Source organism: Tympanuchus pallidicinctus, unplaced genomic scaffold (genome assembly GCF_026119805.1).
Source record: "Tympanuchus pallidicinctus isolate F22 unplaced genomic scaffold, pur_lepc_1.0 scaffold3, whole genome shotgun sequence".
NCBI lineage: Eukaryota > Metazoa > Chordata > Aves > Galliformes > Phasianidae > Tympanuchus > Tympanuchus pallidicinctus.
The window spans coordinates 38,215,034-38,239,230 of NW_026294747.1; the positions used below are offsets into that span (position 1 = coordinate 38,215,034).

The window sequence follows — 24,197 nt, forward strand, 5'->3', positions numbered from 1 at the left end:
CGGCTGTGTGAGCTCGTGGGCTTCTGTGCCAGGTTGGGAATGCATGTGCATACATGTGTGTACGTAGAAAAGACATGGAGACTGTGTCGGAATTAGAAATGTTTCTCAAGCTGTATTTTTACTGATCAAATTTCAGCCACTTTCTGAACGTAAAGACTTTTATTCCAGCATCGCAGATGATTTCAGGTTACAAAGTGAAGAGTTTACGACAACTGTCGATGTGTTCTGAGTTGGGACAACACTCCAACACAGCTCTAGTTTTTCACAGTGGCAGAACCTCTCCAGATTTGCTTTCGTTTTTTACAGTCAGAAGGATTGGACATCCCTGGTCTGGCGCGCTGAGCAATCCTGCAGCACAGCGCTATGCGAGTACTGCAGTGCACACCGTATGATAATAAACCAGGCTGCTGCAGCCAGCAGCAAATCACAAGGCGATAAAACACAAAGGCTGAAGGATTGGGTTTAGCTGGGATACGTTTTAGTGCATGTGCTGAATGCAGTAAGGGAGAGGCTGACTGAAAATATAGACTCATTAACAGGAAAGTGACTAAGCTCATCTTCATAGGTATGATTTTTACAATTGTGAATGTTTTACTCAATTATTACACGGCATAAACTATGGCAGCGTGTAAATGCTTCCCCATCTTTTCATTATGCTGGGATGCCGCAACCTATATTTAACCCAAGGGGAGGGATGTACTCCAGAAACAATTCTCACTTAGGCAATCATTTCTCTTATCAGACACAGAGATCTGTCAGACCACTCTCACTGCCAACCAGGGAGTACAAAAAGAGGAAAAAGGGCAACTGGGAGAAAAATATATCTCTGCAAAAACACAGTATGGATCTGTGTCAAGAAATGAAGGTAACCTCCAAAGTGACAGTAAGAAGATGAACAATGCAAGTGCTTCTCCCCTTCTGCGATTGTGGCAGGAGAGTCAGGCCCTGGTGCAGCCACGGTGCCTCCCTTCCCAGAGCTGCGGCTGTGAGGACAGCAATAGTGCCCGTCACCCCACACATGACACACAGATGCCCCCTGTCCCCCAGACCCTGACAGTGCCTGTGCTGATGGGAGCTCTGTGCCGCTGAGATGGGTTTGTGACTCCCACTGCTCAGAGCTGCTGCCCTCTGCACTGGGCAGTAATCGCCCCAATTGCAGAGAACACCTGAACAAAGGGCTCTGAGAAGAGATCAGGGATGGATCTGGCACGCTAAGCCAGGGAGGAATGGGAAGCTGTAGAACAAGAAATGAGTACTACCCAGGCTACACACATTCTGTGAAAAACTAGAAACCTTCAATCTCCACAGCTATCAGGCAGCATTTTTCACTCCTACTGGAAAATTGGAAAATAGGAAGTGTCTTTACTCTATGATGGAATAAAAATAAGTACAAATAACAGCACTTAGTCAAATAACACAGAATCTCTTCAATGTAACAGAAGTTGTGCTTTAGCTAAACACTCAGGTAGCAAGTTGGGAGTGAGCCCAGGGTTTGGGTTTATTTATTTTGCACAGAGCTCTGCGTGTAGTGCTCTGATGAGGTTAGCATGCAAACAAAGAGGCAAGACTTGGTGTTAGTCAAGTCGTGTTCTCTCCCAGTAATAGAACAGTAGACAAAAAAAAAAAACAAAAAAACCCAAGGTGAGTTTAATTCTCATTTACATCAAAACCACTCTGTACTCCTGGGAGCAAAACGAGAGCTGAGAGTCAAATCCATGCTGGGGAGCAGCGCCGCAGGGCAGGTAAGCAGCAGAGCGCTGCAGACGCAGCAGAGCTCGCAGAGCACAGCAGCAGGGCGGGCACCCAGGTGCAGATTGACAGAGCCGTGGTCACCAGCTCCATGCAGGGGGAGGGCACGTGGCCCTCCTCACCTTCCCCTCCTGCAGCTGGAAGCTGCATCTTCCCATGGAGAGCAGCATTTATTCCAGCTTGTCTCCCTTTCTCAAGTGAACAAACCTACTCCAAGACAAGAGCTGGCTTGCTGTCGTAAACACAACCACGCTAGAAATCCTTACTAGTGAAACTACATTGGTTAGAGACCATCTGATACCAGAGCCATGTCAGCAGAGCTGCAACCAACCTGCTCAAGTGGACAGAGAGCATTCTGTGCCAAATTCTGATTTATGTGCACACCTTACTACGGGCCTCACCAGTGTGAAGGGGGTGTGGAAGGAGCTTGACCTTGCGTGTGCTTCACATCAGCGTAGAGGGGAATTTGGAACCGTATGTCCATAGCTGCATCCAAATTGCTTCCAGTTTTCCTACACGCTTATTTTAGGAGCATTTGTCACCCATCTGTATGCAAATAACATTTGCAGGGGAGTTCTGAGTAATGGGGAGAAAACAGCCTGCTGCTGTTATTAGCCTACAGCTGACACCTTGGTGAAAAGTGCTGTAGGGAGATTCGGGTTCCCTCCTCAAGGACGCGCCCTGCCCTTCCTCCTCGCTATGAGAACAGCAGCGCTGAGCTCACACTGGTCAGCACAGGAGGCCCGTACCAAAGTGGGCCCTGCAGCCCGAGTTTTCCTAATAACTCTCCACATCCACTGTCCTTCCTGATCAGAGGTGAGGCACGTGACACGGTGCAGCAAGCTTTTATGTCCTTTGCCCAGGAAAAAGAACTTCATTCACAAGAACCGTCAGTCCCATTCCTTTCCTAGCCATGACATTTTCTGAATTTTTAACGCACTCAGATTTTAGTACCATATTTTTACACTTTTCATCATAGGTCTCACTGTCTGCTAAACCACCTCAGGCTTCAAAACCCACATTTCCAGTGATTCTGTCTTTTTCCACTTGACAAGTGCCACATTTTCCTGTGATTTTCTGCTGGCATTTAAAGCAAGATGATCTTTCTTATTTACTTATCTCTCTGGGCATTCACACGATTGCTAATTTCTCGAGGAAGGTGCACAGCTCCAGGGTTACTGCCCCTGCAAAGCCATCCCCTGGAGCTCACTGCATTTCAGCTGACCTCCAAAAGCAGTGGCCAATCCTGATTTTTCATTAAGTGACAATTACAAGTGCTTCAAACCAACAGACGCAGATTCACATTTCCAGCCACTCTACACATTAGGCATAAACTACATTTGAATAAAATCATTTGCATATGTGCAACCTACATTTATGCATGCAAATCAGGCAATTAGGTACAAAATTACCTGATTTGCATACATAATGCTTGAATCGAGCAAGTAATATGCAACAAAAACATATTCTATTAATATTATTTTCTTCTGAAATTATCTGCAACTGGGTTAGGAACTATGAAGGTTTTGATCACTCAAAACGACAGGTCTGTCTGATGGACGCCTGCAGTCGCACTGAGGTGCTGGCTGATCACACACACCACTGATACTGGCTTGGTGCCACGTTTGGGAGCTAACTGAGTTTTGCAACAAGCAAAACGTGCAGCTCCACCTTCTTTTTACGTTTAGAATCCAGCTTCAAAGTCATTCGCACAAATGAATTTACACACTCTGAGTGCATGGGTATTAAAGCACTGCAACACAGAAGCCCCCCAAATTCACTTTTGAATTCAAACGATTAATTTTTTGCCACTGCTGCCTGTGCAATGCGGCTGCTTTTCTGTGCTTACAAGCACGCAGTTTGCTCCTAAAAGAGGCTGCTATTGCAGTAAAAGAAGCCGGTGGGACGCGGTCTGCAGAGGCTGGAGGCTGCTCCTCCAGGACTGTAGCCGTGAGCAGACGCGTCACACCCTGCGGGTAATGGAACGCGAGCTTCCCTCCGCACGGCAGCACGGCGGATGCTCACGGCGAGCTGACGGCCGTGGGGGGGCCCTGGTGACACCCCTGCCTCTGACCTCTGCTGGCGGTGGCTGCCGCCTCTCACGGACGCGCCGCTCACACACGTACCAACACACTTCCTCGCTGTGCCTCCCTTTGTTGCGCTCTGTCTTGCTCAGAAGGCAAAACTCCTCAGGCACAGACCTGCCCCATTTGCCTACAAAGCCTTACGCATACTAAGGTGCTTTAGCCACGGAATAAATAAACAGTAGCTACTTCTGCTGTGGTGCAGAGATGTTTTTGCACGTCTCTAACTGTTCTCACGAGCTTACCTCCAAACCTCTTGATTTGGATCATTTCCATTTCTGAGAGTGGCTCACCAGGACAAGGACATTCCTTCCGTTCCTGTAAGGGTGTCAGAAAGCTCTGCATCGCGCTCGAGGCGCTTCCACTCGTTACTCACTCTGGGGTGGGCTTTCCGACCCAAAGTGCTGATTTGCACAGACGTAGCTTCCAGTAGGCCTCCCAGTGACTGCCAGGTCTTCCCCCAAATAGCTGGACGCGTTTCTTTCAAACTAGACAAAGTACTGAGGAATTTCTCAGTGTGAGAAATGCGTATGCCATAAATATGACCTGTTACTCCCTGGCTCCTTTCGTTTCTCACCAGCTGTGTGTCAAGACCTACTGTTTTGTGTTCTCATGCTCAAACAGTACTTTCCAACTTTTCTACATCTCCTTTTGTTCTTTCTCCTTTGCTTTTTTAAATGGTAAGCATTTTGAAAAAGACTGCCTGCCACATTGCACACCTTTGGCTGATAAGAAAAATAGCAATAATGACCACTGAGATATTTGCAAAGTCAACATTCAAGAGCCATATTCTTGTGCCGACCTTGCCTTTGATTATCTGCTGTCTCTCACTTACGAACTTCTCATTATTTCTTACTCATGGATGAACCGGTTACGAGGGACTCTTCACCCTGTGACCTATTGCCCAACTACCTTATTTATGTTATTCCCAGCCTTTGCTGCTCTGGAAAGTTTTCCTGCTCATAACTATGCAACCATTTGGCTCTTGTTTGCCTGCCCGGCTTTATAAATGGCCCCATCACAACAGTTTCTGAGCAGCCCTCAAGCATTTAAAACCAGAAAAGTCTGCATGTCTCACTCACATTTTCCTGCCCACCTGCTGAAGGATTGAGCTTGCCTACTTTTCCTTTCTTGCCTTTGCCTCTGGCATTTGTTCTTACTTCATCCTCTATTTTAAGCTAAGGGTCTGTGGAACACCTTGACACACATCCCAGAAGAGGAACATTTCCATTTCTTGATCTCTCCCGACAGAAACTATCCCTTGCCACACTCAACAGCTTTATTTATGTTAGGAAAAGAAATACTGCAGCTAGTCAGCACCACCTCTGTAAGCTCAGGAGTTTGTCAAGAGGCACTGGAAAGCCATAAGGGCTAAGAATGTAAGCACATCTGTAAGTAATATGTATTTCAAGCTGCGGAAGTAAAACATCACAGTGGTTCCTCCGTCCCAGGTATGGTGTACTTCACGCTAATCCTAACATCTACCACGCTTCCACTTAAACAACTACATGCGGAGAGCACTCAGAGCCTTTCAGAGTTTGTTCTTCACACGTATCTACTTTAACCTCGCAAATTTCTAAACAGGAAAAAAGTGTTTTTGTAGGAGATTGTACGCTTCCATACCATATACAAATCTTCCTGGATTATTTGCAAACAGTGCTAAGTCTAACCTGCCCCTTTAAGGACCTGTAGACATGGAGTAAACCAGCTCTGTGAGATTATCAAGCCCAGCAAGAAAGGAGTCAGAGGAATTACAGAAAGGACTTAGTAGTGGCAGCAAATGGAATAGGTAAGCTTGTGCGGTTTGTCTTGTTGTAGCAGACAGGACCCTTCAGGTCATCCCCCTCTAGCCAGGTGCTCAAAGGAGGATGAACTGCTGTCTCAAATAATTTGGAATGCTGAAAGAGAATAATTCTTGGGGAAAGTAAACCAGAAGCTTGTGCACCACAAAGCACACTGACAGGCAAACGGACTGAATTTGTAAGAGAAAACTGGGGCAGATACATAAAAGATAATGACAAAACCAATAGTTAGATATATCTCAATGGAATCTTCTGCTGTGAGGAGGAAAGATGGAGGTGCTGTTTGTTTGCTGGTGGGGAAAAAAAAAAGAAAAAAAAAAAACAGAAAAAACCCCACAGCAGCAGACCAGACACTCCTCCTGCAGAGTCAACAAAAGCACCAGGAACTGCAGCCTTCACCTCAGCAGAAGAGATTCCCATAGCATTTGCTGACACGTGGGCTGGGACTGTTGCTGGGCTGGTAGAAGGCAGTTTGGGCAGGCTTAGCCCTGCACTGATGGAGCTAAAAACAGTCACCCTCAAAAGTTTGTCTGCGTGTCTGGACACTGCTGCCAGTGCAGGGGGTGAGAATCGCAGTGCGGAGCAGCTCCCCACTGAGAGGGGCCTATGTGTGCAGCACAAATCGTGGAGCTGTTTGGCTCTTGCTCTGGCCATGCTGAGACTGACTCCAGGAGTGCAGACACTGCATCTGGGCTCGCTTGCATTCAGGGGGAATGTGCTCATTTGTAGCAACCAAACAGCCAGGGAACATCACTAATTCTGTTCTCAGAGATGAGATGGAGGGACATCCACAGGGTCTGCTGCTGGAGCCGGAACCGATCACCGTTCTGGGCACTCCTCTGCAGGAAATGGTGGAAGAAACAGAGGTGCAAGGAATTAATTTGTGTGACCAATAGGAGCATTCTGCTCCAAAAAGCAAGGAAGATTTGAAGCTTGCCAAAAAAACATTAGAAGAACACTCTAGTCCTGCATCAGCTTGCAGAAGGTCCTCCTGAGAGCAGGGAAATTTTAGCAATATGTAGCTGGCACGCAAACTTGTGCACATGAAGGGATTGCTCACTGAAGCATATCCCTGTCGTGTGCCATTTGAGCCATGGGCGGAGGTCTCTATTCAACACAGCAGCTTTCTGGATCAGGCAGCCACAGAAAGTGGCTTCTGAGTGGAGACTGAGGGGTAAAAGCTGGAATTGAGAGCATTTCCAACTGTACGGGAACTCTACCTTTACTTCAGTGAAAAATCAAGAGAAGTCTGATGCCAGGTTTCCTTAAGGAACAACAGCCAAAAAGGCTTAAGAAGCTTAGTAGAATTAGCTACTGCAGGCCCAGCCATTCTTAGACATAAAGGAAAGCTGTGGATCAGTCTGCAGATGTGACGATCCTAAAACAGAACATCTCTGAGAGGTTTGCGTGGTCACAAAATAGGTGCCACCAAATGGCAGAGCTCATCCAGACAAGGCCCTAAGGGCACTGTGTGCGCGCTGCTGGGGACCAATACTTTCAATGCACGCATTTTTAAAAGCAACATCAATCTGATGTTTGCTGTCAATAAAGGTGCTACATATTATCTAATGCTATTGCTAACCTGTTCTTTGAAGTTATGTTGTAATTAATTTCCATAGCAACGTGGCTGTGGCATATATCCTGGGCTACAAATCCGAGGAAGAGGGAATGGGAGAAGCACGAAGTGAAGACTACAGAGCAGAAACTGTCTTGATTATTACTTGAATTTTGAATGTTCTTATTAGTCCAATTTGTTTAAGCAGCGTTTATTTGGAGGTCATCTTGAGGATCCAGCCGGGCTGCACCTGCCTCCCCAGGCATGCTCAGACATAGCCTGGGATTGCACATCTTCAAGGGAGAGCAGGGTGGGGTTCCTTTAAATGACACAGCCTTCTGCTAGGAGGAAGTTTCAAGCTGGAACTTGCAAAATATGCACAACACACTGCTGTGAAAATCATATCAACAGAACAAGGAAGATCTAGGCAGAGAGCTGCAACTAATCATGCAAAAAAGGCAAAAGGAGCTGCTCTTTGTCCTAAGCATGTGCAGTGCAGTTCTCAAGAAGTGCTGTTGTCTCTTCTAGTATGAGGAAAAACAGGAGCACAAAAGCAGGATAATTTCTGCATCGTTTCCTGATCCAGCTAACTAGCTGTCCCACAAGGCACCTATCCAGGATGCTGACTCATGAATCTACCACAGGTTGCAGGGCCATGTTAGCACAACACGACTCTATGTTCGTGGATCCCCAACTGATGCCATCCTGACAGTTCCACCTCTTGCTGCCTCCCTTCCAGCACGAGTGACGCAATGAGCACAGCTGAGTGAGCGTAGCTGGATGAGCTGGAGAAGAGCTGAAAGCAAGCAGGAGGAGGAGGGGAGAACAACCTCTCAAAACCACAACAAATGTTTGCCAAAATGGAGTGTGCATACTTACTAAGGTACGGCGTTTGAAAGGCTGCTTCTTTCTGATAAGATACTAGAAATAATCTTTCACTGAAGGAGGTGGGATAAAATAGATGCACCAACTGGCCTTTCTTATCAGTGCAGTCTGAATTCTTTGTGGAGAAATTATCTTTGCATGTAACAGTAAAACACATCAACAACACTGAGCAAGTCATAGAAAATATTCAAAACTTTACTCCTGCAGGAAGGTGAGAGCTCTTTCAAATGCTTTAAACCTAGATATTTTATGCATTCTTTTTTCATTTTACAGGAATAAGTTACAGATGCTGGGGAAGAGAGTTCTAGGAGAAAGTCTAGCACATCCAGCTAACTCAGATGAGCCGCATTGTCTTACTCAGAGGCCTGTACTTTTCACTAGCAGACCAGATATTCAGGCTTCTCCCTCCCTCCCTGGTTCTGCCCCTAGCTCTGACACAAATCAAATCTACAAAAGCACATTGTCCTTACCTCAACTGTGCGCGAGCCTGGACATGTTCAAATGAAAACCTGGGCTACGCTGTGATCTTTGCTCTTGCTACAGCGATGTGTGCTGTGAAGAGGGAGATTGCCTCAGATACATCTGGAGTACAGCAATTCAAAGCAACCCCCTCTCATCTTTGATTTGAATTTGCTGTGCTTTCCATCATCGCCAAAGGGGAGCTCCTACCTCTGACACACAGGTATGCACTCTCCTTCACCCCAGCCCTCGCTGTGTTGCATCAGCAAGAACAGCAACAGCCCAGAGCCTCAGAGCCATCAGAGCGAAGGACACAGGCTATAGAGAGCGCCTGGCTCTGGAAGCTGTTGTTCCCAAATGCCTGCGTGGTGCAAGTGCTTTTGAGTTCAGCCGTACGCAGCCATTATTACAACTCGCTTTTAATCCCGTGGAAGGGAGAGCAGCAGTCAGGCACTCCCCCCCTTCCTCAGATAGGCATCTGCTGTGTGAGTTGGCTGAGCGCTGCAGCCTGCCCATGTGGAACATGGATAAACTCACCCAGCGACTGGAGGAGTGACTTCGCCCTTTACTTGGCGCAGTCCTCAATTAAGGTTAGCAAAGTCCTGTCCGGCCTTGCATACAAAGCGCTTACTCACGGAAGGGCAAAACCCTGTTTTGGCTTCAAAGTGCACTCGGGCCACCCCCCAGACTGAAGCCCCCACCTCCAACCGGTCACGCAGAGGCAGGCTGCTAAATCGGCAGTTCGCCCGAGGAACGAGAGGAGGCTTGCAGCAGCATGGCTGCTTTCTCTGCACATTCCTCTGGTGACGCTGCTCATTACCCAGCATGCAGATAACTCTGAGTCAAGGCTTTGGTATGAGCGACGCTGCCAGGAGCTGCGTGCTCGGAATGGAGGTTACAGCCTGTGCCGAGGTGAAGCACCCGCAGCCAGCTGTGCCCTGCCTGCCTCCCCTGGCTCCCACCGGACGCCCCTTTGCCCATCTACAGAAAAGGAGCTTTCCAGCGCCTCCCCGCCACCGCACCGCTCGCCCAGGGATCGTGCCCATTGAGAAGCTCTCGGCCTAATAGTAATCCCGACGAATTTAGCCGCTGCTAATAAATCCCACCCCTCCGCCCCTCCCAACCTGCCTCCATGCAAATCCATTTGTAGGTTACTTGAACAATAGCGGGGCTGTGATCGGCCCTCCCTGCTGGCAGCCCGCAGGGAGGGAGGGGAGGAGGATGATGACAGCGGGGAATTCTGCTCGGCTCCTTGAAGCTGCACAGACATGTTTCGTGTCCCCATTCCCAGCCTCAGCGTGGAGGCAGCCGGCCGGGCGGGGATCGCCGCTCACACGCTTCCCGGCCCCGCACAGTCGGGTTCGGCCCCAGCCGGCGCTGCGGTCACGTTGCCAGCCCCGGCCCTCGCTCTCAGGGTGTGGAACGAAGTGGGGGGCCTCCGCGCTGGCAAAAAAATGAGCCCTCCCGAATAGAGCAGGCACAGGGCAGCGCTCAGCCGGTGCGTGCCGAGGGAACGGTGCCAGCCTGAGCGAGAGCGGCCGGCCTCGTTATGGTTCTCCGAGGGGAAAGCCCGCAGTTTTCCCGTTGTCAATCGGTGTGGGAACCCCTTCCCCTTGCTTTCCTGAGAGTACGTTGTTTTTCATGGCCGGCAGCAGTTTGCGTCTTTGAGATTTCTCTGCAAAGGGTCACAAAAGCAGCAGTGAGCACACACGGCGGTGCCGGGCTCCAGGGGGAAGAGCCGTGAGCAGATGCCAAATCAGCTGAAACCTAAGAAGCTTGACCTTCCTCACCTCCAGCCCTGCTCCCACCTCCTCCAAATAACCCTACAAGGGCGCATGGGAAGCCTGGGTGCCCGGCAGCGGGGGAATGCGATCCCGGCCATCTGCAGGCGTGCAGGGGGGTCCTGTGCCGGGGGCAGCCTTGCCAGCAGGCCCACCACCACCGGCAAGACATAGCCCAGCACGGCAGTGGGGCTGAACCCCCCCAGCCCCGAGTGGCCCAGCCTGTCTGACCAGCTGGGGACCATGCCGGCCACACAGGCCGGTGACAAGCATCCTCCCCACATCCACATGGCTGCCGGCTCCCTCATGCTTCTCCTCTCGGCAGTTCCCTGAATGGCTGACAGGCAGCGCGTTCGCTGTCAGCAGTTGGAAGCGGTGCAGGGTCAGGGAGCGGTTTGCAGGAGCAGAGCGAGCCCCGCACGGACCCCAGGCAGGCTGGCCCCCGAGCAGCCACGCAGCAGCCTCCTGCAGCACCTAATTCTTCTTTAAAGGCACGCAGCTGGGAAAAGACATCATCTGCTGCTCCTCCTGTGCTAGCCCTCAGCAGAGCTTTGCTGTTCCCGGTCTGCGTGGCGGGTTTTAAGGCAGAAACTGAAACAACAAAATCTCAGTACACATTTTCCAGATACTATGAAAATAAACGCAGCAGTTTCCTGCTGTGTCTCCTTCTACATGAGAAGGTATAACCATGTCCTCTGCATCTTCACGGGTACGGGTGTGAGAACAGCTATGTAGGTACAGAACTGTGTTTTGGGAAGAAAATGCGTGCTGTAATGGATTCTGATGGCTGAATGCCAAGGGGGAAGCTGTCCTGCTTCAAGAATAGCCCTACAAGAGTCAGCATTACAGTGACAGTTCAGTACTCTGCTACAAATCTACAGGATGTGTCACTTTGGCAGAGAAAGAGGCTGCTAATGCACAACACAAGCCATCCTGCTATGAATGGAGAATGGCTGCATACCACAAAAAAAAAAAAAAAAGAAAATGGCAAGAACTAGAGGAGAGGAAAGCTGCAAAGCAACTACTGCATAGTAAGCTGGGAACCTGAGAGCTAGGAGGAGACAAAGCCCATTCCCTCGAGGGGAAGAAAAACTCGGTTCTCAAGAAACGTAAAGAAGCAAAGACAGCCCTTTTTCCAGTGACTACTGCAGAGCTGTGCTGGCAGCCAGCCTGTTTGAAAAGATCACAGCTTCAAAACAATGTCAGTCCTGGCCAGTTTGGAGCTCAAATGCTGAAGGAAGGGAGAGGAAGAGCATGCTTAGATGCACAGCTCTGCTAAGCAAACAGAAACGATAACAAGGTTTGTACTGAAGGACGCTCCTGATGGAGCTGTGTAGTATTTCCCCCAAAAGGACATAACATCTCCTTGCTGCACAAACACTTCCATCTCCAACTCGCACAGAGCTGCCAACACTTACAAAACAAACACCCAGTGCCACACGTGTTCTAGCCCATTTCTTAGAAAATAAGGCTACACGGCTATTAAAAGTAATGTCAAGAATAAACTCACTGGAAAAAAAAAAAACAAAAAACACACAAAACAACAAAAAAACCATCTTGGGAAAATAAACCATTTAAATACTTCCCCATTGCGAGAAGGAATGAGAGCACAACAAATGACCACCTGGACAAATAAATTTTGTACACGATGTATTTGAGCAAACATTTAGCTTTACCTTAAATAACTGCAAAATAAGAGGGGGAGGGGAGCGTGGAAGCACTGCTGCAAAACTCAGACATCTGCTGAAGCTCTGGCCATGAGCCCCATGCAGCAGCTCCCCTTTCCCCTCCTCAAAACATGGCCACAGCCTGTTCGTCAGCTGTGGGCATCTTCAGAATGTGAAACACCTATGGAGGGGGTTCAAAGAAACGCTGGCTAATGTGCCACGACTGGCTGCTTAATGAGCCAGAGTGAAGGAAAAGGTCACGTGGTTCCAAAAAACCTCCATACAACAAATGTCCTGGAGCGATCGTTAACTTTAATTAACTGTAGTATTACAATTTGCTTCAAGCTTATTTTCCACCTCTGTCCACTGCCCCTTCCCCTTCCTTTGCCTGTTATCAATCAAACGGAGGGGCCTTGTAAATGGACCTACATTTCGAAAATTGGGGCTGGTAACAGCTTTCCAAGAATGCTCCTCAGTTCAAGAAAATCCACCACACGAAGCTCTTCACAACCCCAACCACCAGTGACTGATCTCAAGATCACAAGAGCGTATCTCCATAAATCTGGGAATTCACCCTTCTAGGACATAGCTAAGTGTCAAATAGCTGTACTTCTTTTACTGCCAGATGCAATTCATGCACGAATATTACTTCTCTCCTGGTTAAGTTTAAACTCCAACTTGTTCCCTGCGTATGCTTCTTTTCTCTGTCAGTCATTAACCCACAACTCTAAGCCCCCTGTCTCTTGCTTTGGATATATACCGCCATGTGGTAACTGCAAGTTTTAAAAGAATTTAGAATAAAATCAGTACAAATCCATATTCTAAAAAACATGCCTGTTGCATCCAATAATTAACTCAAAAGATTCTTTCTTTGTGTTATTCACTGAATGTGCTACATAACAACTGCAGGTTTTGACATTTGGAAGCATCAGTGTATGAAACTGCAGAAAAATAACAATATATATGTATACAGTTCTGAGTCTGAAGTCACAAATGCTGCGATGCCAAAGAACGAATCTCAAGATATCACCGCCAGTACACAAAATAGCAGGAGTAGGTGTCCACAGGAGAGAGCAAAGGTGTATGTGCATGCACACTAAGCACTGTGTCTCTCAAGGCTTCTGCCACCACAGTTACACTTTCCACCAGGAACACATGTGAAAAACGTCTTACAAAGAGCAACTGGATACCAAATGCCATCCAGACATTTGAAAAGAATCTCTGCATGTAATTGTGGTGGGGTTTTTGTTTTGTTTCGTAGGAAGAGGAATCCTTAACAATAAAATAAAACTCAGAGCTCATCACCTCTGACACTACTGCAGTTGGAAGGTCTGCGTGTTCTGTTGGTCAAACTGCAGGGCTGCTCGGGTTTTGGTTCGGGTTTTTCTCTCTCCTCCATTTGCCTCGCTGGAAAGGACAAAGTTCACATTAGGTTTGTTTGCGTTTTCTAGCTAGTGTGAAGGCCCGTGTATTTGCTTTGCCTGCTGATCACCTAGTAGGTATTGCAGTCTCCATAAAATGTCAAAGTCACATAAAATAGTTAATTATACAAAGAATTGCATGCGATCCTTGCCAGAAGGAAAGCAGTTCAATCCAGCACTTCAAGGGAAGCTTCCTCACCCGAAAACACCACAGCACGGCTCACATCACCAACTCCACTAGCAAAAGCCCTTGCCCAGGGGGGGTGGCAGCCCCCAGCCCAGCACCAGCCGCAGGACCGTGCACTCCCACCGCCCCTGTGGTGCCGTGCCACAGCCCTGCTCCACCGAGAGCCCACGGCGACCGCCAAACTGCCATGACTTTTAAAAACAGCCCAAAGTGTAGAGCACGTGATGCCGCTGCTTTTGTGAAAGAAAGCTTCCTTTCAAGTCTGACGCCTTCCTAAATTGCACGGGCAATGGATGCATCCTGTATTGCAAACAAGGCTTGCAGCTGGAGAGCTGGGGGTGGGGGGAGCAGGGAGGAGGAAATGAGATGCAGAAACAGTAAATAGAAAATGCTTAGTCAGCAACATGTTCCTGCAACCTTAAAGGTGAAATGTAAATAGGCACGGTGCCAAGATTCAGATGAATTCGATAACACCGCCAACATCACCACCATCACCTTCATCATCTCCCGGCGTGTGTGTGAAAGGGTGCGCACAGCAGCACCGCCAGCGCGGCCATCTGCAGCTCTCCCATCATGGAGACTTTTAACTGGGCACACACGGCACGCGCACTGCCTGAGCTCTGAAGAACGCCACTCGCTACTCGAGGAGTATTAATATCAATTGAATTTATTACAATTTACTAAGCTCCAAGGCACATTACAGTGTTCTGTTAACTACAGAAATGTATAAAGGACAAACAGAGCATGTTTTCATGTACAGCATTTTGCTCTACTGTTCAAAAGCATCCGTGCATCAATAAAAGCAAAAACGAAAAACACATGAAGATTAAAAACGTTCAGATCAATAGAAACAAACTGAAACATTTTCCTTACAAACTTGCAACAAAAAAACGCCCTCCCCCCAGAGCCACCCCACCGTTTGCAAACAAAAAAAACAAAAACAGAAAAAAGAAAGTGAAGGACTAACACTCAGGGCTCATAAAACAGAAGCTGTCACCATTTTTCGTAGCAATTTTTTAGGCATCAACACTGGCCTTGGCAAAAAAAAAAAAAAAAAAAAAAAAAAAAAAAAATTTTTTTGTTGTTTTTCTTCTTTCTGTCAGAGAAGTGCATACATTTACAAAAATACACACCAGCAGCAGGTAATCGCTAAGGGCTATTAACTTGGTACCTAGCCAACACACTGCCAAAGAAATGAGAACAGGTATTATGTAGTAACCAAACAATATTATATTCTGTTTAACAAAAACCAGCTCTATCCTTCAAATGAAGAAGAGTACATACCTTTGTTTCAAAATATAGAAACATACGACGAAAATAATGTCTATACATAAGACTAACTTTTGCAGTTCGTTATATTCACAATTCTACATCTTCAGGAGCCTGAAGGGATGGGATTTCCTACTCAAGGGTCTCTCTCCTTTTTCACTTTAACGTCCCCGGCTAGGATGGTAGCAATCTCGCCCTGCATAAACGCCCAAGGCACATTGGAACCTACGAGGGGGCATTTCTCTCCGCTGGGGCAGTAGACCTCGCCGGTCGCCCCCTGGGCCTTGATGCTCTCTCTGGAACAGGGGAAGCAGAACTTGTGGCTGGGCACCGAGGGGCACTGAACAAAGTGGGTGTCCTCCAAGCGTTCGTGGCAAATGGTGCAGCACAGGGGCCCGCTGTTGGCCATCGGGGAGTCCGGAATGTTTTGGGGGTGCACTTGGTCCATGGCGGGGTGGGCGCTGGGGGGAGGAGGGGCCACTTGCAGGTTCATGTCCCCGTTGCGGGAGGCCAGGCGGCGCTGGCCCGGTACGGAGGCCGGCGACACGGGGCTGCTGCTGTTCCTGCGGGTAGAGGTGGTGGAGTGCACCGAGCTGCCGTCCTTGGGCGAGTGGGCATTGCCCAACGTGTCGGCCACCGACATGAGCGCGGCCATGGGGGACTGTCCGTTCTGGGGGGCGGACTCGGGCGGCGTGGTCCTGTTGGAGTGGGGCCCGAGGGGCGGCGGTGGCGGCGGCGGGGGGCCCCCACCGTGCACCGCCCCAAAGCCCCCGGCCGACATGGTGAGCTTGAGCGCTTCGCTCTGACTGGCCATCCACTGCTGCCGCTGCTGCTCGTCGCTCAGCTTCAGGGCCCCCTCGGCCGAGTCCGAGGGCTCGGGGGACGCCTTCCTCTTGCGCATGGCCCCGCTCCCGCTGCCGCCGCCGCCGCCCGGGCCCCGGGAGGCTGCGGCAGCGCCCTGCGTCCCGCCGGCGCCGGCCCCGGGCCGCGGGAGGCTCACCAGCGCCGTGGGCAGCATGGGGCAGCTGGCGTCCAGGTAGGGCTGCGGCAGCATGTCAGCGCCCACCAGCTCCTTGAAAAAGCGCACAGACTCGGGCAGCAGGTCCCCCAGCAACCGCCAGTCGCCGGAGCCGTGCTTCTTCTCGTACTCCAGGTACTTGAAGCCCGAGGAGAGGCCGCGGCCGAAGTCCTTCATGCAGTCCTGGTACATCTGCTTGGCCACGCCGGAGGCGCTGGAGAACACTGTGCCAGAGCCGCTGGGGTACTCGATGAAGAGCTTCAGCTCATAGTCCATGCCCGGCTTGGAGACGGCGTCGAAGGCGAAGACGCGGCCGAGCAGGGCGTGATCCTTCTTGAAGCGCACCTCATAGGGCGTGCAGCCGGCCAGCGTCAGCAGTGTGTCCCGCACGATCTTGGGTTTGCTGGCCCACTCCTCGGCCCGGTTCCGCAGGCTCTCGCTCAGCTCAGCCAGCGCCTCGGCGTTGCGCTGCTTCTCCTTCAGCTCGCGCTCCTGGTCGCTGCTGGACACCGATCCCGGCCGCTTGCCGCAGCCCTCCGCGGCCGGGCCGCCGCCTCCCCCGGCGCCGCCGCCGCCGCCGCACGCGCCCCCCTGGGAAGAGGCGGAGGGCGCCGGGGGGCCGCCGCCGCCGCGGCCGCTCAGGCCCCCGTGCGGCGGAGGCAGCGCCACGCCGGAGGCGGCAGGCCCGTTGAGCAGGGTCTGCGGCAGCAGGTTGGGGGGAACGTTGAGCTGAGCACCCGCCGCCCCCGGGGGCAGGCCGGACACCAGCCCGCCGTGCGCGCCGCGGCGGGAGGAGGAGGAGGACGAAGAGGAGTTGGGGCTCTGGCGGTTGAGCTCCGGCGGGCCATCCTCGGGAGCCTTGGGGAAGCCGTTGGGCCCCCCGAGCCCGTTGGGCAGGCGGGCGCCGTGGCCGCCGCCCAGGCTGCCCGGAGGAGGCGGGTACTCGAAGCGGCCGCGCTGCTCGGCCGCCGCCGCGCTCAGCCCGTAGCGTTCCAGGCCGGACTGGGAGAGCCCCGAGGCCGCCTTGGAGGACGCGTCCACATGGTTGAGTTGCTGCTGGGCCGCCGCCGCCGCCGCCGCCGCCTCCTTGGCCGAGAGCGGCACCGCCTTGACGCCGACGGGCGGCGGGGGGCCCGGGGAGCGGCCGTCCTGGAAGCAGCCGTGCGCCCGCTTCAGCTGCCGCGCCGTCTCTATAACGAACTCGATACGGTCGGCGCCCTCGTAGTTGACGCAGCCGCGGCAGACGGGCTCCGTGAAGTCCCAGATCATGGCCCAGGGCATACGGGGCAGGTCGCACAAGTAGCACGACTGCCGCCGGGACGACGACACCTGCGCGGCGGACATGGTGCCGCTGGCCGGGGAGCCGACGCCGCCGCTGTCGGGGCCGCCTCGCTCTTCCCCCGCGGGCCGGAGCTGGAAGGAACGTCCGTACCCGCTCCGGGCGCCGCTCGCGGCCGGGGCTCGCCCGCTGTTAGCCGGGGACGGCCGCCGCCGCCCGCTCCCGGCGCTGCTGCCCCGGCGGGGAGGGGATCGGCGTCTGCCGCTGCCGCGGGGGGCTGGGCGGGGGTCGCCTTCTCGCCGCGTCTGTTTCCCGGCGCTCTCTGCCTCTCCGCCGCTGCTCCTCCTCCGGGAGGAGGCGGAGGTGCTCGGAGGAAGACGAGGAGGGGGGGGGTCACCTTCCACTCGCCGCGGCTGCTCGCCGAGCTCGCGCTCCGTTCCCTACGCGCCGATCCGAGCCGATCCGAGCCGATCCGTTCCGCCGACGAGGAGCACCCGGACGGAGCGCCGCGACTTCCCCGAGCGGCGGCGGAGCGGCAGCAGCGTGGCGAGCGGCGCCGCCTGCTCCTCACTCACATCCTCGCCGCTGTCTCGCAGTCCGAGCGCGCTACCGCGCGCCGCCGCCGTGCCCGCGCGCCCCCTCCTCCGCGCCGCGCCGCGCTCCCCCCGCGCCGCCCCTCCTCCTCCGCGCGCCTGGCTTGGCTCAGCATGGCTCAGCCCTGCCCGGCTCGGCGAGGGGCGGGGCGGCGCGCCCGGGCGGGGCTCCGCGTCACGACCCGGCTCCGCGCCCCGCTCCCCCGCCGCCTTCCTCCGCCCTCGCCGCGCATCCACTTGTTGCGCGTAGCACGCATGCCCGGCGCCCTGCCCGGCCGCGGGGTACGGCGGCGGGTAGCGCCTCTCTGCGCTGCGGTCGCGTGCGTGTGCGCCGCTGCCGGGCCGCGCCTTCTCAGTTCACTCCCGTTTGCCGGGCGTGAGGCCGCGAGCGCCCAGCGCCCTGCCGGAGGGGTCCCGCGTGCCCAAGCAGCGCCGGGTGTCCGACCCCGCGGCCGCAACGGGCGGACCCGCGATGCCACGTGGGGCGGGGCGGCGGGCGAGGGAGCGCCGAGATCCTCCCGCGCTCACGCGGGGAGGAGGAGGAAGAAGAGGAGGGGGGGGATTCCCCCGCGCCGTCGGAACGCGCGGCTGTTTTCCCGTTTACCCCTTTAACCGGCCGCCGATGCTTGCGTAACGCCGCCACAGGGCAGAGCGCTCGCATCGACTCCGCTCCACGCAAATAAGAGGAACGCTCGCTTCGGCGGGGAGAAAGCGAAACACTAAACGGGGCTGGCCCTTCCCTGCCGAGCTCCGTGGGCGGAGCGGCGCGGCGGACGCCGGCGTAGCGCGGAGCGGCGCCGCTCGTGCCGAGAGCACCGTTGCGTCACGGGCGCGCCCTGCGGCTCGCGCGGGGCACGGCGCCGCCCGCCGCGTCAGCGCGCCCCGGGAGCCTCCGCCGCGCCGCGCCGGGCGGCCGTGCTGCTGTGCTGTTGTGCCGCTGTGCTGCTGCAGCCGGGCCGCGCCGCCGCCTTTGTGGGGCTGTACATCGCCGCGGGTGGGGAAGGCGCGGACAGCCGGACACAAACGCGTGCGAGCGCACGCTCGCGTACGCGCGGCCGCTTACTGGCGCCTGAGAACCGAGCGCAGAGCTGCCTCGTGCCCGGCTAATAACGTTTCACAACTCACGTGACGAAAAGTTGTTCCTTTAAATAATTCCTTTCGTATGGCCACTGCGTCTCATTTCCATTTTTAGTTATCTGAAGCGTTTTATATGCGTCCGGTTATAATCTATGAAGCCGGCAAACGAATTTGAAACGTGTGTGAGAGGAGCTGTTTTAAAAGGAGAAGCTCAATGCGACGCGCACACGGAGCTGGCCGCGCAGATACCGTTCCGTGAGGAGCTCGGCTCTAACGCAGCGCAGTGGGGAGCCGTGCGCCCGCAGCCCCTCGCACACGGGCAGGACGCGCTCCCAGCCGCAGGTCGGGCTCCCGGCCGGGGGCTCGGGGCGCCTCACCGGCACCGGGGCCCCGCCGCGCCCCACCGCCCCACGGCCCCGCTCCCCCGAACCCTGAAAAAGCGCCCTTATTTGGCGGCGCCCACCTCCGAGAAGCGGCCCGCCCTCCTCGCTGCCTTTATGGGGGTATAAATAATAATTGCCTTAGATATAATCTGGCCTCGGAAAACCATTTGCAGGTGCTGTCAACTCCCTCTATAGTTCGTGAACAGAAAAAGAGCGGAGATTAGCATCTGTGACCCGAGCAAACTGCCTTTACTTTTACTTGCGGGATACACAGTCCTGAAAATATGTTTGTTTTTCCGTAATGATTAAACCTGATTTAAACTTTGGTCATGGGTACGCACCGTGCCATTACGCAAGTGGCACTTAAAGATGAAGTGTCGGCGCAGCAACAGTGTGGCCAGCAGCGGTGGTGATCTCTGAAAGCCGATTGATGAAGAGAACCGCAATGCAAATGCAAATAAATGGCACACCGTGGCACCTTCACGGGGAACGAGTTGTCAGGATCGATCTCCTCTGTTAGAGGAGAATAGATTGAACGGTGGCAATGTCACAGTGCTGCGGTGCGTGGCGGCTCCGTCCCTGCGAGGGCTGCGCCGCGCTTTTCACCCGGTGCCCTCCGCACCCTGCAGCGCTGGCGGTGGGGCCGGGGCAGACGCGTGGGCCTGGCGGGCTTTGTGCTGAACGTGGCCGGTGTTTGTTTAGCTCTGAAATAATCCAGGAATTAATATTGCATTTGGAGGAGGAAAAGAGGAAGCCCCAACAATGAAGCCATTCAGGTGCCCGATGTGGCTAGATGAAAAAAAAGACGCAAGCAAACAAAAAATAGCTTAAGGGGGAAAAGGGCAGTGATGTGTTTAATAAAAGGGAAGGAGAGAGACCAGGAGAGACCGGGTGGCAGTTGCGAACAACCGCTCCGCAATTGCTTTTTGCACAGAAATGCGAGTCAGCACTTTGGGCGCAGTGCTGGGACTCTGCACATTGCCCGCTGCTCCCAGCCGGTCAGCAGTTCCCGTGGACAGGAATGCAGTTCTCACTGTCAGAAGTAACATCTAACTCCTTCCTTTCACACTAGGATAAATGCTGCCATCCAAGAATCCTTTTCCCTTTATTTCCCTTACCCGCTGTATTCCATACTGCACACGCACGCACACCTGCGTAATGCCAAAACACCAAGTGAGCCTTGGATTTGAATGCAGGAATCAAAGCGATCGTAAGAAACATGAGGTGTGCTGACTGGACAACACCTTTCTTACTGCAGCTACTAGGAAGTAGAGGGTGCACTGCACCGTGAAAGAAGAAGGGACACATTCCGTTTGCCCATCTGAGCCCCAGGTCTGCCTGGCTCTACTCTTGTGCCACCAAAGCACTGGGATCGCTATTGATTTTGGCACTGGAATATTGCTGATTATTGATCAGCAGTCCAATGTTAATTATGCGGAATATAGGACAGCCCAGCGTTTGCAAGCTCAATAATTAGGAGCCCATGATCTCGGCAGTCTGGGAAAGAATGCTCCAAATGCTCCCAGCCTGGGAACACGCTTAACTCTTTGCTGCTCGCGGTGCAAAGCTCTGGCACTGAGTGGTGCGGCAGTTGCAGCAGCTGCTCGGGATGGAGGCGCTCAGCCGCAGAAAGGGCTCTTTCCTCCATGGGCAGAGCAGCGGCTACAGCTGGAAAAAATACAGGGGCCAGAAGGAAAGGGCGCTCCTGAGAGTGTGATTTACATGGGTTTACCTCAGTAAGGCTAATCAAATCAAATCCTCACCATCAAATGACCGGCTCCAAAACAGTGTAGAGATTAGCAATGAACAGAGCTTGTAGGTATAGGGAATGCGTTCAGCAAGTCAAAACACAAACACTTCAATAGAAGTTGCAGAATTTTGTCAAATTCAAAGTTGAACAACACTGTCTTCTACTAGAAGCTGCCACGAAGTGTCAAAACACCTGGTTACAAAGAACAGGAGTGTAATTACATGTTTCTGTTTATCATTTCAGTTCTCATCTCATTATAATTCTGTATTTTCCTACCATCCTTCAGGTAGCGAGCCTTGTTGACATACACAGAGCCTACCGCTTCCTCCTCCCTCCCTCCCTCACTCCCTCCTTCCTTTCATCCTTCCTGTTTTTTTCTTTCTCTCCAGCCTGCAGCACTCAGACGTGTCCAAACAGCCGCTGCCCAAAGCGCTGCCCACTTTGCTGGTTCGTTTCCACATTTCTGCTCCCCGTGCGCTCACACCACCCACAGCTGCCCTGCTCTGTGCCAGCCCCTGATGCCAGGCAGCTTTGTGGCCCCATGCCACACAAATGTCCCATTTTTGCCCTGGGAAGTCATTACAGTGTGAGACCCAGCCCAAACGGATTTTCATGCAGCTGACTTTATGGTTTTTAAACCCATCTGAGAGCCCAGATTTCCATACGTTAACTAACCTTTGCCAAATCTTACAGTGCAAAATAAGACACCTACAATGAATTCTGCTAACTCTGCAAGGGACTCAGCACTGGTAGCACATTTTTTTGCTTGGATACGTAGAGACTGGGTCCTCTCTGCTGCTGTTATTTTTGCTTTATCTCTGGCCTGTTTTCATCTTACATCCTTTGGACGTAGTAAACAATCAACAATAATGAATCTACTGAATCGGTACATTTTTTTCAAGCTATTCCCACCGAGAGCCACTTGCACTTTCGTGACAGCTAAGAATCTGCCAAACATTAGCTTAGTTACCAGCAAGACAGCCCCCCTCCCTTCACCCCATACACAGATTGTTTATCAAAACGTTCTGCCAAGAAAAATATCCCTGCTTTTGGCCTCCGCCAGTGATTAATAACACTTGAGAACTGAACAAAACTTTACTGTGTTTTCCAAAAATGGGGGAGGTGGGAAGGGGAAAGGCAAATTAAAAGAGAAAAGAAGGGGAAGAGGAAGAAGTAAGGAAGAAGAAAACAAGCAAGAAAGCAAGAGGAAAAAGAAAGAAAGAAAAAGGAAAAGGAAAAGGAAGAGGCAGGAAGGAAAAGACACCACACACTCTTCAGTTATTTCACATGGCACGAGCTGCTTTTTCTCTCTAACCAGGCCGTATGAAGAGACCTGAACCACTTTTTCTCTAAGACCACACTGTAAATGCCGATCAACATTGTTACTGAAAGAAGGATTTTATGGACACGGGATGAGGGTGAGAATAGAGGGGGAAGGCAGTGTCCTTTATTAGGACATATCAAGATGAGCTTTGGGGGGAAACGGAGGAAAAAAAGATCATTTACTTTCTTTTCAAAGACTGTTGGTAAAATTCCTAAGGGAGACCAAGTGCCAGAATTAACTGTCTTGGTGTATTACTTTTAGACACTGCTGCCCGGGTGAATTAAGTCAAGACTTCAAGCAGCAGCCAAAGATAGCTGCAAGCTGAAAAGAGGCAATGCATTTCCTTGTTTTGTGGTGAAACTCACAAATTTGTGGAGATTGTCTTTGCTCCAGGGGTTTTTCTTCTCTGTCTCTCTCCCCTTCTGGGCTATTTTTACTGTTTTATATTTGGCATTTTAAATGTGCTTTGCAATGGGAAGGTAAAGTAAAAAACAAGCGGTTGTTAAGAAAAATAAGAGAAGTTAAACAAGTGTACATGCTTCCACGTGCACTGCATCTATATGCACATATACATACAGAGCACCCAGGCATTCATGTTCTGTGAGTTATTTTTCATTACCTTGTACTCCAAAAGGCATTACTTAGTAAAAGATAATAAACAGCACTCGAACAGTGGGATACAGACTAGTGAAAACAGTTTACTGAAATTAATGATGCTGGATTGAACCAAACCTTCCCTTTGGAATTAGTGCCAGACATAGTTTTCCTGAACCCTGTCCAACTGCCTGAGCGACAGACAATTTTCATTCTATTTGTGCTAAAGGCTTATGACTAGTGCTGGAAAATGAAGCCCTTGCCCTTGATCTCAGTGCAGATTAAAAAAAAAAAAAAAAAGCAGAACTGTGCCAATTTGTTTCCTCTGCCAACAGAAGCCCTTGTGCTTTGGGTAATGCAAAACAATAAAAAGTTCACATGCAAACTCTCCATTGAAAGGAAACCCACCAAGAGCCATCTACTTCTGCTACATTCATCAGCCAGTTTCCGAGATTCTCACAATGTCAGCAAAATGCAGAGGCTAAGGGCAGAAAATATTTACCAGCCAGCAACAGCGCCTTCTTTTTCTATTCCGTGCCTCATTGCCATGCATCTGCTGACGATCTCTACAAAATACCCCACTGTAAATAAGCACGCTCCTCCTCCTGCTCCTGCTGATTGTGCCCAGCACTCAGATACTGCACGCAAATCTGTTGTCAGAGCTAATTCTGTTTTTGAAGGATGAAATACACGTTTGACACACGCGCAGAGTTACACACAGTGGCTATACTGTACTGCTGTCAGCCAGCTAATCGCCAATCACTTTTTCCTAGATTATTAATAAAATCAGAACCTCAAGCAGAAGGCGTTTGCTTTCATTGTACAGTCTGCACTTGTGACACAGTACATGTGGAAAATTTTGAGTGCACTGCAGTGAATGGTCTGGGGGTTAGTTTTAGCTTCCGCTAAGTACCTGGCAGGCTGCCACAGCTGAAGGATTCTGGGAACAGAAAGGCTCCCAAGTACAAACTGCCAGCATTAAGCAGTCCTGACAGCTCTGCTCCTTCCACACTTGGCAGCAGTTCAAAGTGCTCTTTCATTTGAAAGGCTGGAAGGCTGCCATGTGCATTTGTGCATTGCAGATTTGCTGTGCCTGCTCTCATAAGGAACTGATAAATGCCGTTGCTGTTGCCATGGGGACAGGAGGCTATCAGAATGGCCTTGTGATCTGCAGCCTCTCAGTTCTGCCTCTGCAGGGCTTTTTTTTTTCTTCCCTTTTTCTTTTTCTTGTTTTTTTTTTTTTTCCTTTTTTCTTTTTCTTTTTCTTTCCTCTATTTATTTATTTGTTTGTTTGTTTGTTTGTTTGTTTGTTTATTTTCC

The 24,197-nt window shown here is 51.7% G+C and overlaps 1 protein-coding gene and 1 long non-coding RNA gene across 2 annotated transcripts; both read right to left on the reverse strand.

Moving 5' to 3' along the window:
* Window positions 1-3,271: 3,271 nt before the first annotated feature.
* Window positions 3,272-9,641, reverse strand: LOC128086205 (uncharacterized). The gene is made up of 2 exons (XR_008209288.1): window positions 7,218-9,641; window positions 3,272-6,474 (listed from the first exon to the last, which is right to left on the reverse strand). It is a non-coding gene; the product is annotated as an uncharacterized LOC128086205 (long non-coding RNA).
* A 4,598-nt stretch (window positions 9,642-14,239) lies between these two features.
* Window positions 14,240-17,814, reverse strand: IRF2BPL (interferon regulatory factor 2 binding protein like). Its single transcript, XM_052694523.1, has one exon. It carries the CDS (start codon window positions 17,219-17,221, stop codon window positions 14,996-14,998), a length of 2,226 nt encoding a protein of 741 aa, XP_052550483.1. The 5' UTR covers window positions 17,222-17,814; the 3' UTR covers window positions 14,240-14,995.
* Window positions 17,815-24,197: the final 6,383 nt, after the last annotated feature.